This window comes from Orbicella franksi, chromosome 8 (assembly GCF_964199315.1).
Source record: "Orbicella franksi chromosome 8, jaOrbFran1.1, whole genome shotgun sequence".
Classification (NCBI taxonomy): Eukaryota; Metazoa; Cnidaria; class Anthozoa; order Scleractinia; family Merulinidae; genus Orbicella; species Orbicella franksi.
Window position 1 is genome coordinate 26,606,721 of NC_138152.1, and position 19,130 is coordinate 26,625,850.

The 19,130-nt window shown below is 40.0% G+C and overlaps 2 protein-coding genes and 1 pseudogene across 2 annotated transcripts; 1 reads left to right on the top strand and 2 right to left on the bottom strand.

Moving 5' to 3' along the window:
• The first annotated feature begins 147 nt into the window (after positions 1 to 147).
• LOC145494305 (translation initiation factor eIF2B subunit delta-like) lies at positions 148 to 9,622 on the top strand. The gene is made up of 10 exons (XM_081473747.1): positions 148 to 228; positions 823 to 914; positions 1,806 to 1,929; positions 2,459 to 2,535; positions 3,147 to 3,249; positions 3,619 to 3,749; positions 4,873 to 4,964; positions 5,681 to 5,770; positions 6,709 to 6,888; positions 7,577 to 9,622. The coding sequence occupies exons 1-10, from the start codon at positions 148 to 150 to the stop codon at positions 7,780 to 7,782; spliced, it is 1,176 nt and encodes a 391-aa protein (XP_081329873.1). The 3' UTR covers positions 7,783 to 9,622.
• A 32-nt stretch (positions 9,623 to 9,654) lies between these two features.
• Positions 9,655 to 10,798, bottom strand: LOC145494991 (BTB and MATH domain-containing protein 38-like; annotated as a pseudogene).
• Positions 10,799 to 12,416: 1,618 nt separating this feature from the next.
• LOC145494575 (uncharacterized) lies at positions 12,417 to 18,755 on the bottom strand. The gene is made up of 4 exons (XM_081474073.1): positions 18,538 to 18,755; positions 16,979 to 17,041; positions 13,640 to 13,942; positions 12,417 to 12,530 (listed from the first exon to the last, which is right to left on the bottom strand). Exons 1-4 carry the CDS (start codon positions 18,685 to 18,687, stop codon positions 12,417 to 12,419), a joined length of 630 nt encoding a protein of 209 aa, XP_081330199.1. The 5' UTR covers positions 18,688 to 18,755.
• Positions 18,756 to 19,130: the final 375 nt, after the last annotated feature.

Genomic DNA, 19,130 nt, shown 5'->3' on the forward strand with positions numbered 1-19,130 from the left:
CGCGACGACTGATGTTGCGTATTTTCTTTTGGAATTGAACGCTGTCAGTAGATATTTAGCCTGCACAAGTTTTTAGACCGATTGGCGTACTGAACAGGTCAAGAAAATTGGAGCATTCGGAAGTAATTATAAATCCTTTTTTTCACTATGGGTTTTCCTCGGCGCCGCCGTCGTCCTTGCATAAGCACCTCTAGCCGACTAGCTATCAATACGCCTGTATTGTTTGTTGTAAGTGATACCAAAATCCGCGGTTTACCCAGCTAAATGAGACATCGAGGAGCCCCGCTCCTTTGACTTAGGACTCCCCAATGAATACAATGGTCTACAATTAGAAACTTCAACACTAATTGTGGCCGGTACCAACTCTTTTTTTCGAGGGCCAACTCTCTCTAAGAGATGCGCGATCGTTCCTAATTGTAGTCATTATCTTGAACTGCATGGATGATGTCTTTTGATGAACCATGATTCCCTGCAAGCTTGTCTTATAGAGCGAATTGGCCATTAAACTGCTGTCGCTCTTCTACCACATTTACTAAAACGTGTTTCCTTTCAACACAACATTTCATAATCTACTTAAAGAGGTCTCATTTTATAAAGAGGGGGTCCAATCCTCTAATAATTGGTAAACACGGAAGCCCTCAACAAACTGTCCAGTAAGAAACTGTCCAATAACCAACTGTGTGATAACAACTTAGCAAGTAAATTAGTGGAAAATAGGAGTTTTTTAAACCAATCACAATCGAGAAAATTGTAATTTTTATGATTAATTTTATTATATTGAAGTTATTTTTTGCTCACATTTTGATCAATAATTTTCGCTAGGTCGCTCAACGGACAACCCCTCAGAAGAAAGTTGGTTTATTTTCTCATCTTCATCAATATGAAAAGGACTTGTCCTTAACACAAGAAATAAGGTACCAGACATGCAATATCGTCAGTATGTGTGCATTGTGTATGATATCATGCAAATAGTTGGTGTTTAGTTGGAATTTGAACATTGAAATTTATTATGTATCAGTATCCCAATCTACCTTTCTGATTTTCGTGCCATCTTTCTTTTAAATTTAAGGAAAAATGATCAGTCATTATTTGTAAGAATTAAACTACATAGATCTGCAGCTATTTACTGTACACTGTTCTTAAATTCAGTTTGTACCTTCTATCTTATTTTATAAATATGCAGTTGTTATACATGTATGGTTCAAACAATGAGTAAAAAGCTTGCATGCGATATTATAAAGTAATTAACTGAGCTACTATGCACACTCTCATTGGCCAATAGGTGTGTTCAGATAAGAGTATGTAAACACGGTTGTGACGTTGCACGTATTTTTGAGAATTATTTTATAAAAGCAATATTTAGAGCACTTTTTCCATGTTTACATAGCTTCATCGAAACACTTCGGGGGGCTGGGAGAATTCTTTAAAGTTATGCAAACCCCCGACTACATGTATGTCTTGGTTGGCATAACTGTCTTGAATTCTCCCAACCCTCCTGGTGTTAAGATGAGGCTAAGTGAACATGGTAAAAGTGCTCTATTGCTTAAAGGGTTAACTTACATTCGTAAATCTCTAAACTTTTCCAGAGATTTGCTTAAGTATGTTTAAATTATAAATTACAGATACAGTGGAAAAGCCAGCTATATTGATAAAAATCTGTTTGTTATACTGCTCTGCATCCAATGGAGATCATTAGTTCTGATGTCATGTTCAGAATATGTTTATGTAAATACTGAATTGTAGGTAGAATATAATAATATTGTGGTTTTCATCACTCAAATGTTGAATTATGTTTGTCCACAAAGTTTGGGAAGTGCAAGAAACAGCAACATTCATCCAGCAGTAATCAAACTTGGTGTCCAGTATGCTAAAGGGATCATTTGTGGATCAAATGCACGATGTGTTGCTTTGCTTCTAGCTTTCAAAAAGGTAAAGAGGTTACCATGATTACTGTATGAAAGGTTAAGGTTAAGTCTGTACATGAGCCAAGTGGCCCATCAGGCTTATCCCGCTCTCTGTAGCAAGGAGTGACCAGGCGTCTACTCCCCCCTGGATGGGATGCTAATCCATTGCAGGGTTACCCCCCAGCATTACATTTGTTGGTACCTCTTTATACACCTGGGTGAAGATAGGTACATGTATTGTGAGAGTGAAGTGTCTTGCCCAAGAACACAACGCAATGTCCCTGGCTAGGGCTCAAACCCGGACTGCTTGATCCAGAGTTGAGCCCTCTAACCAATTGAGGCCAACACACCTCCGCATGACTGCTGTACAGTCATTTTCATTTTTCGCCGTTGATATACGTAACACTTAATTCTCATAATCCACTGCAAGAAAAATGCACAGTAAACAAGTAGAAGTTAGAATAACCAATAAAAGGTATTTGAACCAGGGGCTGAACATAGGGCAATGGGGTGTTACAAAAACATTGATTTCAATGATGTCTTGCTCTGTGCAGTTGATTGCAGATTATGTCACTCCACCTCAGAAGGAGCTTTGCAGAGACCTTGATGCAAAGATTAAACCAAATATTAGGTAAAGGATGCAAATTTGTCGCTGACAGTTGTGCAGCACATAACTTCTCTCTTTTTTCATTCAAATGTTCTTTGACTAAATGAACTTGGAACTCAGACCATGCTTTTATTTTTAAATACAAGTTAAAAAATGTCAAACGATCTTGTGGAACAGGCAGGTCAAATGTTATGGATGTTTTTTGCAGTTTGTTACATTATGCAGACCTGTAGGTGTTCAATTTTAAGGACACAATTTTTCTACTTTGAACTTTTCTACACTGAATTCACTAAATTATAACTAGTTATGTGAAAACCTTTACAGATTTAAGTGATACAAAAACGATGGTAGTATATGAATGTTTAATAGAGTTATGCATCCTAGCGGGGTAGTACTTTTTATGTCACAGAATGATACATTTCCACAAATTGATGAAACTAAAATCAACAATGTATTGAAACATTTTGTTTCAACTTCTGAATTATGCTACGTCTGTAAGGCCTGACTCCACAGGTCGCCTGTGACTCAGTGACAAAACTGAGAGAAGTGAGGACATCTTTGCCGTGTAGATAAATAAATATGTTTGTCACATTTTCTTCAAATCTGTTTTGTTTTGTTTTTATTTTTGTTTTCAGTTTTTTGACTCAATGTCGGCCTCTATCTGTTAGTATGGGCAATGCCATTAAATATCTAAAGCTGCAGATCACTCACACACCACCTGACATGGCTGAAGATCAGGTTAGTTTATGTTTGTAACAGTTACACATAAGCTCGTAGGGTTTATTAGGTCATGGGGAGAGGAAATGTCAAGCTTTGTTCAGTTCAGGGTTTTCAAATTGAACTCAAATAGCAGGAGGAAAATGTTAAGTAGGCGCAGCGCTATTTGCTTGTGATCAAAGCGGCCGGGTGTGTAAAAGTGTCGGAATTGGTTACCGGTGGGGGGCAGGTGGGGGGAGGGAGGGGATGTCCCCCTGTTCCGCTCCGTATTTCCAAAATTATTGTAACTATATATAACTTATTAGTAGCAAGGGGAAGACTGCTCGCAGTGTACATTTCCATGTACGTGTACATGTAGTTCCTCAATAGATTTTTTTTTATTCTTTCCAGGCTAAGAGGAATCTTATACAGAGCATCGACAAGTTTATCAAGGAAAAAATTGTTTTAGCCGGCGTTGCCATCTCCGAGACATATGCAAGAACGAAGATCAACGATGGAGATGTGATACTCACATACGCTTGGTGTGTATCATAAAATGTTCTTGTAAACTCTTCTAAAAGAAGCACAAAAGAACAGAATATTTCCCTTTACGCCCTCATCTCTTTGACGCTCAATAAAGGACTGAAATTGGACTGCAAATGTTACATACTTTTGACGGAGCTCTACAGAGATTTGTGTTGAAGCGATTTAGAGGTAGTGTGGTGGAGTGGTTAGGGCGCCGACTTGAAATCCGGAGGTCGCGTTTTTAATTCCCGCTCTGACCGCGAAGCCGGATTTGTTTCTCGGTAGGCCCTAGTTCAACTCCTCGGTCATGCTTGTAAATAGCCATCTGGTCTGTTTCCCGCCAGCTGGGATTTTTAACCCTATATATTATGTTCAATTGATATATTTGTTTCTGTCAGTTTAAGTAGATGCCTGAGAACTAGCTAGGTGTAGCTAAGCGCATTGACCACTATAAACAACAACATTTGAACATTTTCTTTTTCACTTGAATGTCGAAAGTAATTCGCATTTGCTTTGGTTTTTCATCAACTACGCTACCGATTGGCTTTGAAAACTCGCGCCACTTTTTCATCCAATCAGAAGTGAAACCAAAATCAATCGTGATTCGCGCGTCAGCTAAATATATTTTACTGATGTTCTGATTGGTTCATTGTATTGTCCGCGTCGTTTATGATTGGCTAGAGTGATTACTTTGGTTTTGGTCTCACGATCCTCAGGCCCCGTCCGCGCTCTGCAGGAGAAATTTGAAAACGAAGGTTTCACTCTGAAAACGCATCAAAGGTTTTCCGTCCACCCTACGCCGGAAGAATTTGACAATGTTTCAATCACCGGTCATTTTGGATTTGTGTTTGGGGAAAACTCTGTTAGAGAAATCACATGATTATCGTAACGCCATCGTTTTAGAAAATCTCTGCTTTCACAATGTTTTCCGTTCATACCAAAACGAAAAGTCGGCGTTTTGAAATTCCCCCGATTTGAAAAGAGTTTTCGAAAAACTTCGTTTTTCGTGACGGATTAGTGTGGACGGTAGGCCTAACGGTAGAAGTAAAAGCGTTTTCAGATTTCTCCATCTTAATAATTTGCTTGTCAGGTAGCTCATTCTCAAGTTTTGCGTTTTCCTTTTTACTTTCTACTCTCTAGCTCTTCGTTAGTTTTGAAAATTTTAAAAGATGCCCATAATGCTGGCAAGAAATTCAGAGTGGTCGTTGTTGACTCCAGACCAAAGTTTGAAGGTAAGTCGTGCCTTTTTTCGTCGCAGTATAGCCTTAATAAACCAGTAAAAGCTAATTTTAAGCATCTTCGGCGATTTTCGGTGTTCTCCGAGTTCCTTCGGTCAAGCTTCGGACATTTTCGTCTCATGACGACTATGACAACAGGTTTTCCCGTTTCCCGCCAAAAGATCCGTTCACACTCGTGGGCTCTTTCCTTATTTATACCTAATCGTACCTTTTCGGTTCAGTTCGGCGGTATATCAAGCGAGCTTGGTCTTGCCATGGTTCGTATTTTGGCGAGTCTGGTCGAACCAAAATACTCATGGCGAAACCAAACGAACCTGATATATGCCGACGACGCGTAACAAACTGAAAAGGTATGATTAGGTATTAATCGCACCCAAATTCGGCCACAAATCCAGCCATACCTAGATTATGGATCTATAGTTCCTCGTTCACTTAGTTTGTCGTCGCGAAATCCTGGAGGGCGCTTCTCACGCTCCCAGGATTTCGTGTGGCCAGTTTTTCCTCGAGGTTTATTTACGGTCACGCTCGACGGACTAAGAGGGACTACCGTGGTCTAGCCATACCAAGCCAGTGAGTTGATGTCGCAAGATATCACAACAGGATACATTCCTTTTGATTGGCTATTGTGAATTTGGGTACGGTAAGAGGAAATTAAAATATTGTTCTGATACTCAAACTGTTAAGTTTTTTAAAATCTTTGTCTTCAACAGGTCGGGAGTGTCTACGAAGATTGGTAAAACACGGGATAAGATGTTCATATGTGTTGATCAGCGCTATTTCTTACGTCATCAAAGAGGTTGGTGTATTTGGGAAGCAGGGATGGCGCAGTTGTGAGAGCGCTCACCTCCCACCAGTGTAGCCCAAGTTCGATTCCGGCCCGGTGCACATATGTGGGTTGAGTTTGTGGTTGGTTCTCACCTTGCTCCGAAAATTTTTCTCCGGGTACTCCGGTTTTCTTCCCTCCACAAAAACCAACATCTTCAAATTCCAACCCGACCAGGACAGAGGAACTGCACGAAAACCAATTAAGGCTGATGTGGTTTCCTCTCTAAACATTGTAATTTATTTTTGAGTAGCTATCCGCTTTGTTGTCGTATTATTTTATCTAGCAAGATGAACAATTTGTCTCAGATAGATCGCAGATGAAGCGGGTCTTGAAAGCAATTGACGACAAAGGAAAGTTTTTAAATTATCTTTTAACGTCATCTAGAGAGTTCCTTTACATTTCTTGGCGAATTAGCTGCCTTCGCGACTAAAAGGATTCCTAAACATAGCCAATAATTTCGTCTGTTTTGCACGGTTTGTGTTCATCGTATTTTTTGCTTTTCATGTTTTGGAGCAATAAGATCATATGTATAGGTAATCATATGAATGCGAGTGCAATTTAAGGATTTACATTACGCGTGATATCTGAAAATTCTCTCAAAATTGCACGAGCCTTTAGGCTCGTGCAATTTGATAGAATTTTCAAATATCATGAGTAGTATAAGACGTATAAATCCTTAATTGCTTGAGCTTTCATACGATTACTCAGTTATTATATGACTGAGAAAATTGCGAACGCGCGTGCGTTAATTTACACTGCAGTGCAAATTAAGAATTAACGATAAATTGGCTTGCTCTCAGTCAATCACAATGAAGTAATTTTCTCAGTCATAAAATAAAGATGGAAATTGTCATGTGAGCATGTTAGCATGACATGCAATGTTAATTTTTTCTTTACCTGTTCCTTTCTAAGTATCAAAAGTGTTCCTTGGTGCCCACGCCCTGCTCACCAATGGTTACGTCAAGTCACGTGTTGGCTCGTCCATGGTGGCTATGATGGCCCAGGCCTCTAACGTTCCGGTGTTGGTCTGTTGTGAGACGTACAAGTTCTGCGACAGAGTTCAGACTGACTCTTTTGTTTCCAACGAACTGAGTAAGAAAATAGTAAATTTACGACAGTAGGCTTCCCCTTCACGAAACTTTTGGAGAAGCGGTGGTCTTAAGGTCAATACATTCGACGGGACATTTCACTGGAGCATATCTCTGTCTACTTTTTGGGTGCAGTTCATTATTTTGCCCCTGCGATATGCCCCTTCATATGCACCGATGTTAACGGTTAGTGTACTGCTAGCCTGCGTATCGAGTGGTTCTCGTTCAAGCCCTATTGTGTCGCGTTCTTGGGCATGGGTCCCAGAGAATTGTCCCAGCAACTTGCCCAGAAATGTTGGGAGGTAACCCTGCGAAGGATCATTATCCCATCCAGAAGTTTCTATGGAATGGGTCACTTGCTCTAATCAGAAACCTTGTTTAATTCTGGAATAAGCTCAACAGAAGTTAACCCGCAAATTGAGTCCCAAGACTGAGCTCTGCTGATAATCTTATTGTCTTGTTAATTCACATCCATGTCTTATCGTAGACTTTTCAAATTTCCTTCATTCCCAGTCTGTTAGTTTCTCTGTTGGGAAAGGAATTTTTCCTGTTTCAGCGCGCAAATTTTCCACCGGCGCGTAAATACGCGTCAGGCAATAGACAAGCCAGTGCTGTCGTGACGTCATAGGCTTAGACGCGATCAAGGTGAGAGATGTATTTTAAAATCCGGGACTTAACGATCTTTTCTCCAGGCGACCCAGATGACTTAGTACCGCTGACCAGAGAAAGCCCGGATGTTCTGTCTGACCGGCGTGACGTCAATTCCCTTCACTTACTGAACCTCGTGTATGACGTCACTCCACCCCATTTCGTCTCCATGGTGATCACTGAAGTAGGAATGATTCCCTGTACATCTGTGCCAGTGGTACTAAGAGTGCAGAATCCTGAGCAGCAGTAGAATATAACAATTTATCTTACATGACGTATCCCTCTCAGTTTGAACACGACTGAGCCCGCGATTTACAAGAGAAACATCGCTAAGTGCCACGACACATCTTCGTGACGGCGAGCTGACGTTGCAACTGTCAGGGAGAGGTCGTACCTTTATCTCATTGGTCTATTTAAGTCGGAAACTGTTCGGACTCTTCCTTAGGGCAATGTAATTACCCTTGGGGGACGTACTTGCTCGAGTGAGCAATTCGGACGTTCTAGTTCAGTAGTTGGGTGTAATCTTGAACCTTACGTTAAACATTTAAATTTTACACCTGTAATAGATTTGCAACAAAATGATATCAACGACTTGAATAATACATTTTAAAAAACGGTACATTACTTTTATTTGAACAATAGTTCGGTTATCCGTGAAATCAAACTTACCGTGAAATAACCGCCCTAGGCATAAGTATATCGTACTAGAAATAAAGTGACAGAAATGTAATGAGAGAGTAGCCGTCGAGTGATCTTGAACTACCAAAAACCCCGTTCTGTAGCTAATCACAAATAGTCATACGCGCTCTCAAAAAGAATAAAATGTACACCAAGCGGCCGTCCTTCTTGACCAGCGGTCGGGAAAATACCAGATTGCTGCAACTGCAGATACTGACAGTCCGAACGTGTGCAATAAGCGTACCTTCCGTGACGTGGAAAAAGAAAAATTGGTAGTTCCACGCTAACCAGGTGTATTTAAAAATGTAAGACGAATTGTCATAATTATCTACCTAAAAAGGGATCTTTAGTATCGTTCTATCATGTTTCAAGTAATTATTATTATTATTTTTTAATTCTTTCAATGTTAATTTTTTTTTTTTTTGAAGTGGCAAGGGTAAAGATAGGTTAGGTTGTGCTAGGTGACGAAGAGGACGGATTATATCACAATGCCATTATATTATAATGCCAGTGAATAAGGTCACGGTGGACTGGAACCTACATGTCTTGACTGGGCAGTGTCAAACGTGAAAACCAGTTGACTGAAATCTTATCGTTTATTGCCTCACTACCTTTAACTGAACCCTTGTGATCTTTTTGTCGTTAAGAATTTTAAACAAACTGACAGATCACAATACCTTGAATTCCTATGTTAGAATTAATGAGATCACTCTTAGCCTTAATTAATGATAAAAAAGAAGTTAAAATGATTTATTGCAGTCAAATTGCTCAACTTTGGTTTTCTAAGACTCCGTCCACACTACCGCCGGAGAAATTTGAAACGCAGCGTTATTTGTACGGTTAGGCCTACCATCCACACTAATCCGTCACGAAAACGGAGCTTTACAAAAACGCTTTGCAAACCGAAGGAATCTAATACGCCGGCTTTGCGTTTTAGTGTGGATGGAAAACATTTTGAAAACGAAGCTTTTCGTAAACGATGACATTACGAGTTTTCCTCAAACACAAATCCAAAATGACCGGTGATTGTTGCGTTTTCAATTTCCTCCGGCGTAGTGTGGACGGAAAACATTTGAGCGTTTTCAGAGTAAAAACGCCGTAATCAAACTTCTCCGGTATAGTTTGGACGGGGCCTTAAATTTCTTCTTAAGCAACAATGAGTCCTCTCGAGTTGAACCAAACAGTAACTGATCAAGGTCCACTGAAACAGAGCGAGTACTGAATGATTAAACTCAACAAGAAATCTAGCTATCTGTGTTAGTCGCCAGTGCTACAGTGCATTCCCAAGAAAGTAGCGTTGACGTCAAAGCAGTGTACACTAATCCCTGTAAAAAAAAGAGGAAACAAAAGGGAAGAAAATTGTCATAATAAGATTTCCCAATCTTGGTGCGAGTTTTTGTGGTAGAAATTTGAATGAAGTTGAAAGCATATGCAATTTTCCTTAACAAAATCGCGTTGAATTAAGGCAAGGTTATCAAAACACACAGAATCTGTCTTCCATTCGCTCTATGATCCCTTCAAGAATTCGACAATAATTAACGGGCTCAAGCAGATCGCACAACTCTTTATATTCCTTTTTGAGTTCTGTCAGGCTGAAATAACGAGCCTCGTGTAAGCAATCCGATAAAAGCTTGTCCAGTTTATATTCCTGCGCAATTAGTATCAAGGCTAAAACTTGTTCCTTCTCGGGTTTGGATGGCTGTGGTGAAAAATCGGGGAAAAATTCGTGGATGCTCAAACGACCAGCGTAGATGGAATCAGAAGCAGCCACCAGTTGAGAAAGTCCTCACACTTCTGAAGAAGAAAGTCCATTTGATATTCGTCAGCAAGCTTCAACAAGAGGAAACAATTCTCGATTGTCATTGGTCTCTCAGCGAGAGAGTAAACCATCAACATCAATTCTTGAAACTCAACGCTTTTCTTGCCTGGAAGAGGGATTTCTGTTTTTGTCTTTTCAGCGAAGTTCGACGAGAACATTTTATCGAATACCGGAGACCACCATGTTAAGATCCACTGATGAACATAAAACCTTTGTTCCTCGACTACAAATATCACATCGTTTGAGGCCCATGGCTTGGAGAAATCAGTTGCGTGGAAAATGTTTTCTTTTATCATCGCATCACGGGGTAGATCCGTGAATCGTAGCAAATGATCTCCTTCGATGACTGTTTCCTGTTCCATTAAAAACCAAAATGAACGTTGCTTCCACGTTTTGATCGAGCCGGCTTTTGTTGATGTTTTGGTTCAGTTATCTAATTTGCATCCGTATTCACTTGCTCACATGTTAGCGTTTTCATTGGCTCGCGAAACAATAGCTCGCATTTTGAGCAACTTTCTTTTGTATGAAATAAACGCAATATCTTTTATCCCGGTAATAAAACAATAACTTTTATTTTGGAATTCAGCCTTGGCCGAGTACCATTACTACATGTAACGGTCTGTGAAGTATTGATTTGAATTCATATAACCCATTGTGTATGTGCGTCTGTTTTTGTGTATACCGGCACAAGGGCATAATTAATTTTGGCGTCTTCAACGTTCACTCACCAATGGGTATTTTAAAGTTCGTATTTACTGATCTTTTTTTTTTTTTTCGGTTAAGTCAGATAGTCCTTTAAGCATAGTTATACCTTAAGTCCCAGCCATTTTAATCGACCAAGCTTTTTGTGAAGTATGTGTTCCACTCCTTTTCAGTTCAACGCGCTTGAACATCCGCGAAGTTTCCTCATTTTGAAAACCATCCCAGATGTTTGATCACATTTAAATATTTTTTAGGCAATAGTTTCGGTTAATGACAAGCGATTCATCGTTTCTAGCCGCACAACTTGCCCGAGGTTCTGATAGCGAAGAACCGCTAATTTATTTGAAAATGTAGGCCTATTCTTTCGCTAACGTCAAAGGGTGGCCCGATGAATTGTATAACGTCTCGCGACACATCACAATAGCACGCCGATAAAAATCAAACCTGGTAGAAACGTTAACTATAGTAAGTTTCCTTTTACTCAATCGCCAGCTCTTAAGAGATTGACTAGGTTTATTTAATTTTCGCGTACCTCGTCAATCTTTCCTCGATCCCCACAAAAGTTCTCGACCGTAATATTGAATGCTCATTTTATTAAAGAAATAGAAAACATGTTCTCCGTGTTTCTATCGAGTTTTACTATAAATCTAGTAGCGTTCTATCACGTATGCCGTTCTCTGATTGCGGGCTACGCTACTCACTGTCTCTTTAAACAACGGAGTGTTTCTTTCGAGGAACTATTGGCTGATAGTTGCCCCGTGGATTTCTGTTACGCCTCGCGGAAAGGTGATGCATGCTAAGAGAGAGAAAGAGAGACGGGGGGGGGGGGGAGGGTTGGGAGTTTTCCCTGTTAATCTGTTCCTATTTTCCACATGCAACTGCTATGACATAAACAAGCCTACCGTTAAATTCCGAGAATAATCTCAGATTCCCGGGGGGGGGGGGACTACATTCCGAGTGGCTAATTAAAGTAGGGACATTTACGTTTGAAAATCAGTCGGGTTTATAACTGCAAAATGTTGGAGAAACTTTATCTTAGCAGAGGACTCCTCATTTCAGCAAATCGCAAAATATTATATTGGGGCGTCAGTTTGAAATCCCCCTGAACATGCCAAACTGATCGAACAGCAAGCGATATCAAACTTTATTGACAATGGAATATGCACATACCATGCAAATATCATAGTATATTAAAGTATATTTGTATATCTTAGTATATTTGCACATACCGAGCAAATATCGTAGTTAATACTAACAGCAGTTTATACCCTATGCCTTGGTTGAGTACTGTCGTTAATTCGTAAGAAACCTTAAACTGCGTAAAAATCTTACGTGCCAAGGCTACAGTGATTTTTACACCTATCTACCAGACAATGACGTTGACAATGATTTTGGTTAAGTTTCTTTGTAACGGCAATTCCCAAATATAAGTTCAAATACAACAGATTATTTTCTGAGCGGCTTAATATAGAAGGGCTCTTTGCATTTTGAGCGGGCGAAGGGGGACGGATGGGGTGTAGGGCTTCAATTGCGGGGGAAGGGAAGGTGGGGTGTAGGGCGTAAATCCTGAGTGGCGTATAGCATGTTGGTACTTTTACTAATTTCTGAGTTTTACGATGACTAACGGCTTCACTAGGAAGACAACAGTTACTTTCCATAATAACTGTGAAAAGCAAGCAAGACATTTACTGAAGGGCATTGTAGCTGCGTGGTGGAATAGCAACCACCGGCTGGGCTGCTGCATAGATCGGCTGCAATGGCAAATATCCGGCTTCAAACTGGGTATACACATTTTCTGCCTGAAAGTTCAATAAAAAGAAAAGTTATGTTTCGACAGCTTTATGTTGAGCCACGCAAATCACGGTTAGCATATGAATTGGAAAAAAAGAATACGGCCGTGAAATATAACGATTTGATTGATTGATTGATTGATTGATTGATAAGTTGATTAATCATAACGATTACAATTTCCTCCGATGTGATTGTTGCATAAACTGCTGTATTTTGCTCTAATTAATCTGCAAAGTTGTAATCGGACAGTGTAATTGGACAGTTGACTATAATCGGACACCTGTAATCGGACTGTTACATCAGCCAATCATTTAGAACCTCTCCACTTAATCCACCAATCGCAACATTGATTACAATCTCTATAGCAACCAATTCAAGAGACTGACTTTGTAAAATTGTGGAGGATAAGTCTCCGCTATAACAATCACTATTAAAAGCTCATTTTCAAAGGAAAATTTTACTTTTGTGGAAAATTGTAATGGCTATGATTAATTGGTAACGGGACATCGTGTCGTCCAATTCAGTCTGTAGTCATACTCGTGATTAAGAAATCGCACTCCAGCTTCGCGGTCGTCCGATTTTGTTAATCATTCGTCTGATTACAGACTGAATTGGACTCCACTCAGTCTATTACCATTATTAATCGTACCTAAAACAAAATTATCGATCCTAACTGGTTCTCCGCGAGCCTATTTGTCACGTAATCGGCGTGCGTTCACGTTGGTGTCCAATTACAGCGGATACCTGTAATTTGATACCCACGTGACTCACGTCGATTACGTGCGCTTTAGTGGCTTCCTTCTTAATATTTCCTACAATTAGTAAAATGTATGGGAGGCACTACTGACTTTTTCGCTCAAAAGAAGTTTCCCAAAAACTTTTTTTTTTTAATTTCCAAATTTTTATAAATATGATTAATTAGTAACTGGACCGAGTGGAATACAATTCAGACAGAAATAGTGCTCGTAATTTCAAATCGGCCTCGCGCTTCAAGCTAGTCCGATTTTGAAATTACTCGGGCGATTACTTCCCGAACTGTACTCCACTCGGTCCAATTACTATTACTAACTGATAGAGAATACAGTGGCCAACACAGTCAATGAGATACATCACATACCTGACTGACTTGATTCTCTTGTGGGGGCTGGTAGAGAGAATCACTGATCCAAGCAGCACAAACGGCGAGGGCAACCTCAATGGTGGAAAATATCGCAACCAAGGAGCTTATTGCTACCACAGTCTTTTCCTGGTCGGTGAGTTTAAGAGTCACGTCCTTGCTGGCAAAGTTAGTGACTTCCAGATACGTACTCGCAGAGTATAGGTTAGCGACCAGTACACTGCCCACAGCCCATTTATATCGATACGCTGTTATGCCTGATACTATGACGCTTGTCATGCTCACGGAGCTCACGGCGTTAATCTGAAAAGAATTAAAATCAAGGCGACTTCAGAGTAAACCCCACGAACAAGAACATAATATATAGATTTAGCCAAGCCGAAAGGCGGAGCTCCTGATTGAGATAACTTATCTTGGCTTGAGCCGGTGATACCTTGGCAGCGATCAACTTAAAAAAAAACGTGACCTTTATGAGCGCTTAACTTGAGTCCGCGATACGGTCAAGGGATACAGGCCAGCGGATACCGTGTTTTGGCATGCGGCGATTGATCAGCAAACCATAACGAAGGTTAGCTGCATGACTCGGTCGACCTTTTTACGTCATCGTCGTAGCGTGTACGCATGTGGTGTTGTTCCTATAGTTATGGTGCTCGGCATTAAAATCTGGAAGAAAATGGTTTTGATTAAGGTGGTCTTTTACATCCACATACAATTTTTTTCCTAAAAACGTTTTCTCGAAACATGAAGATTCAACATCCCTAACCATTTGCAAAACGTATTTTGAGACGATTTTCCTCGAATTACTCCTTGATTTACGTTTAAATTAACGAATCTGCGCGCTGGTAGCCATATTTTAACATAGCAACTCCTATAGGAACGGCTGTTTACAGTCCATAGGGACGTCCATAGGTACGTCCATTACTTAATTATTTCCCAAAATGGATTCAATTCAATACATTTTAATTATACTTTACAGGAAAGCTTAAGAGATGTGTACTTATAAGAATTTTGCATCATGGTCCTGAACATTGATTCCTGTACCACCTTACACGCCCTCTATTCTTAGTTAAATTTTCTATGACAGGTGCGGCGTATTCCGGTATTCAATGGAAAATTTAAGTAAAACCTTTCGACATAAGCCCTACCCCCTGCGTCTGCTCCCCTCTTGTTCGCTGGGCTAATTGGGGCTTTCTTGTGACTGGTTTAAAAAACCCTTATTTCCTACTAATTCACTTGCCAAGTTCTTATTGGCAGTTTGTTATCGGACAGTTCAATAAGCCAATCACATTCAAAGTTGTAGTTTAAATCAACCAATCACAACCTTGAGCAGTTTATGCCTCCTTTGTCAGCCTTTTAATGCAAATTTTCCCTTTCTTTCATAACTTGGCTATTCTTCTTTTCTCGGAAATTGTAATTTTTATGATTAATTGGTAATTGGACTTCGTGTCGTCCAATTCGGTCTGTAATCATACGAGTGACAACAAAATCGATTTGTTTATCACGAGTATGATAACAGACCGAATTGGACGACACGAAGTTCCGTTACCATTACTTAATTATTTCTTAAAACGACCAAATGGACGGATCACCAATATTTCAAACATGATATCTCCATTGAATTTCAACTGAATGTTGTCAAATTTTCCAAATTGGTGTAGGACACGATTATCTAGGTCGTAAATTTCTAAAATCCGCAATTTATGAAATGCTTTCCCTGTTATTCAATTAAGATAGTTAACATTAGTCAATATTAGTAAACTTTTTGTAGTCAATATTAGTAAACCTTTTTAAAAAGCCCTTCAAAACACTTTTCTGAGATTTGTCCCCTGGGCAACTTGCTTATGGTCAGGATGAACTTAATTCCATGCTTCTCGAACCGTTCATTAATATGTTATCGTATTTATAATGAACACCACTTTTTAACACTTATAGTACTATTGTGGCATGTGACCTGGAAAAGCTCATAATTGAAGTTAGAGTGCGAAGTCCTTTAACGTGGTACCAAAACTGTCCCATAAAGCTTTTTTTTTTTTTTTTTTTTCAGAAAATACCTTTTTGAAGTTAGAAGACCACCTTTCCCTGAGGTTTTCTGAGTATTTTTTCTTTGTAGTTTTGGAAAACCTACTTCTTTCCACTGCCCCATATCAATGCAATATTGCAATGAGCGATGATGACAAGGGTATTCAGTCGTTTTTGCTTGGCCATATTCTTCATTTTGTACTTTATTATTATTATTACTTCGTTTACACTCATACGATCAACTTCGATTTTGGTTTACTTTCAGCTATAATATATAGATTTATCTAAGCCTAAAAGCGGAGCTCCTAATTAAAATGAATTAACCTGGCTTAAGCCTGCAATCTCATTGAAAACCAGTATCTGATCAGCGGTCAATTTAAAAAAAATAAGTAACCTTCATTAGGCCTAAACCTGAGCCCACGATATGGTCACGTGATACTAGTCAGCGGATACCTTGTTTTGAGAGGTGTCAATTGACCATAGCACGGATGCTCAGTATCAAATTTATCCAATATGAAAGCTGCATGCCTTGGTCGACCTGCTAATGGGAATTTAAGAATACCACGACGGCAACGGCAACGGCAACGTCGCTGAACAAAAGAATTAATGTGCACGTGCGTTATAATTCTCGGTACATTTCTTTGCCGTCCTCTGCAAAACAGCAAGGTGAAATGACTAAATTTTGCGTTGTCTGGAGAACATGAACCACGAAGGTTAATTTTTTTAAATTTTTATTTCAAATTTATTGCTCTGTTCCGGATTTAGTTTTGCGATAGTTTTGACAGTGATAAACAAAGTAATGTCTTTCGAGTATCGCGAGATTCGTGGGTAAAATATAAATTCATTTTTTTAATCGACGTTGTCCTCGGCGTCGTCGTCGTGGTTTCTTAAACTCCATATTAGCTGGAGTATGGCCGCTATATTGCGTGACGTCGTGTTCGTCGCAGGCCTCAAGCGCCCGCGATCCATGCCGCTAGCCATGTTGACCATAAAAAAGAGTTGCATGGTTTTCTTGTTCTGTGCATGCACGTGGTTCCGTTCCTATAGTTATGGGGCTCCGCTTAGCGGCCCAGCTCCGCTATTATTTTACACGAAATAATCATTTCAGCTTCACTACGCAACAGACAGAGCACATAATGAACCATTAGGTTTATTTTGCATGTTTTGGCCGAGCACCAGAGTACAGTAAATAAGTTGCCAGAAAAACTGGTTGTTTTTGTATCTCGAGAAAAGAGCGATATTTCGAGATATTTAAGTAGATAAAACATTTGTACCGTTTTATGTATGCGAGTGAATCAGGATTTTCAATTTCTGCCTTACCAAAGTCGAGGAGGGACTTGCCTTGTTGACCAAAGTCGATCCCATCAAACCAGCTGGTAACACCTTGGACCAAAACAAAACAAAACAAAAACAAAAAAAATCGAAGTGATAAAAATAGAATATAAAATAATAATTGTCTAAATGAGTAAGTGCTTGCTTAAAGGTCTCCCCACGCGCTGGGCGCCTCTTTTCTTTGAGGCACTGGTTCAATTTTGCTTACTATTCCGTACAAGGTCGAACCTCGGTACTGCAGTTTTGTTATTTTGCCGTGGTTCGTTATCATTATTGAGTTTCAATCGTCACCCTACAGTATAGCGTTAGTACACACTACAGTTAACGTACGCAAAGTTGAAAAGTCTACTGATTATTGTAAGCCGAATGTTTTTTGTCTACTTTGAGGGTCGTTTATCGGTCTCCGAAGTCTTCGGTCTGCGCGTGTACTAAGGCTGCTCGACATGCACGAGAATTTAAGCACGAAACGAGTCGAGAATCGATGTTCTTAACGGTCAGACAACGTTTATTTATGTAAGGCTTGGGTGAGATTAATTTTTTTATGCCCAAACCCAGTTTCCCCTAAAAGGGAGGTTAACCAAACTACAACGGCAACGAGGAAGCCACCAAACATAACGTTTAATGAGCAGAACGATGGCTGTGCACGAGCGTTATAAATTTTTGTAGATTTTATAGCCGTCTTCTGCACAACAACAACGTGAAATGCTAAGTTCTATGCATTTTGAAGAACGTGATCCACGATGGCTAATTTTTCGTATTTACTTCTGGAATTGATCGCTGGCGTTACATCTTTAGGTTGAGTAGGGTTTTAGAATGCTCGGCAAACTGGTCCTAACTGAATAGTTCTAGATTATTGCGAATTTCAAAGGTAAGAGATAAATTTAAGTTTCTCCAACCGTCGTCCTAGGCCTTGGCGTCGCCGTCGTCATTGCTTGAGCTCCCCAATGTTGCTATTAGGCCGCAGTCAAGCGTTACTACGACGTGATATACATTTCACTTCCTCGTCGGCAGTTATCCATAGTGAATGCAAGGTTTGTTTACACAAGTAATTCTACTATAGACACGTTCTGACTAATCTCAACTTGCTATGTTTCAAGCGAGAACATTTAATTTAATAAACTAGGCGCAATTTGTGATGAATATATTTAGCATTTCTTTTCCTCTTTCTTCTCTATGGCCTGCGTGCTCACGTTGCTTCAAGCGAAAAAGATGTCGGGTTTAATTTCCGTGTTAACTGCGTACAAAAACTCAGGGAAGTAGAAATAGCTACCTTCTCCTCTAGCACAAAGATAGAGAATAAATTGTGCGTGATGGATCACTCCTTCCATCGCTGTTAAACGTGGACTGCTTAGAATTATAAACACGCAGAGATGACCTGTAACCGTTTGTTCGTTATGAGGAATGCCAAATCCAGTTTACACGAAGAATTCTACTAACGTTAATCGAGACCTAATTATAAGCGTCCTAGCACAGTCTCTTTTAAGATAACATTAAGACAACGCTGAACGAGGGACAAGAGCCCGAACTTCACATCTTAGTGTACTTACGAGAGCAGCTATCCAACATGGCGCAAACAAGTAGCTGGTGTATATGAATCGGACGTAATACCTATCCGCCATGCCAAGCACAAAAAAGATGGCGCTCATGATAATCTGAGCGATCGAGATGACTCTCAACAATTGCTTGTTATGCTCCATTTTAAAGCTCGGCGAGGTGAAAGAAATATAGCTACAGAACTCTATTTTTAAGTGAATTCAGATCGAACCCTATAACACGGGTCTACTCAATATTGCGTGTTTGCCTGATTAAGCTGTTCCGGGGGGGGGGGGGTAGGGTATGTAAAGCTCTGGAGCAGCTTTCTTCTAAAATGAGTCATGCATCTTCCTGTACATTGGATTTGGGTTGCCTTCTGGTCTGCGCATGCATTCACCCCGAGAACGTACGAAAACACCGGCAAACTGATCATATGCAATACGCCGTCGATACGATTCGCGATTTCGAGGTGTTTAAATCAGGATTTAGAAGACCTAGTGGCACACCCCTACGGAACACTCCAACAATACTTCTCTCCCCGGAAACATAAACAAACGATACGTGACGTGACAACGGAAGAATCTCGCATACGAAAATGATGTCGTCT

Excerpts from the sequence above, each read along its gene's own strand:
- LOC145494305 (XM_081473747.1), top strand. The coding sequence starts at position 148 with ATGGGTTTTCCTCGGCGCCGCCGTCGTCCTTGCATAAGCACCTCTAGC. Across the intron at positions 229-822 it reads ATACGCCTGTATTGTTTGTT|GTCGCTCAACGGACAACCCC; the intron begins GTAAGTGATACC and ends AATTTTCGCTAG. Across the intron at positions 6,889-7,576 it reads TTTTGTTTCCAACGAACTGA|GCGACCCAGATGACTTAGTA; the intron begins GTAAGAAAATAG and ends TCTTTTCTCCAG.
- LOC145494575 (XM_081474073.1), bottom strand. The coding sequence starts at position 18,687 with ATGGAGCATAACAAGCAATTGTTGAGAGTCATCTCGATCGCTCAGATT. Across the intron at positions 17,042-18,537 it reads CATGTTGGATAGCTGCTCTC|GTGTTACCAGCTGGTTTGAT; the intron begins GTAAGTACACTA and ends TTTTGGTCCAAG. Across the intron at positions 12,531-13,639 it reads AAGAGAATCAAGTCAGTCAG|GCAGAAAATGTGTATACCCA; the intron begins GTATGTGATGTA and ends TTGAACTTTCAG.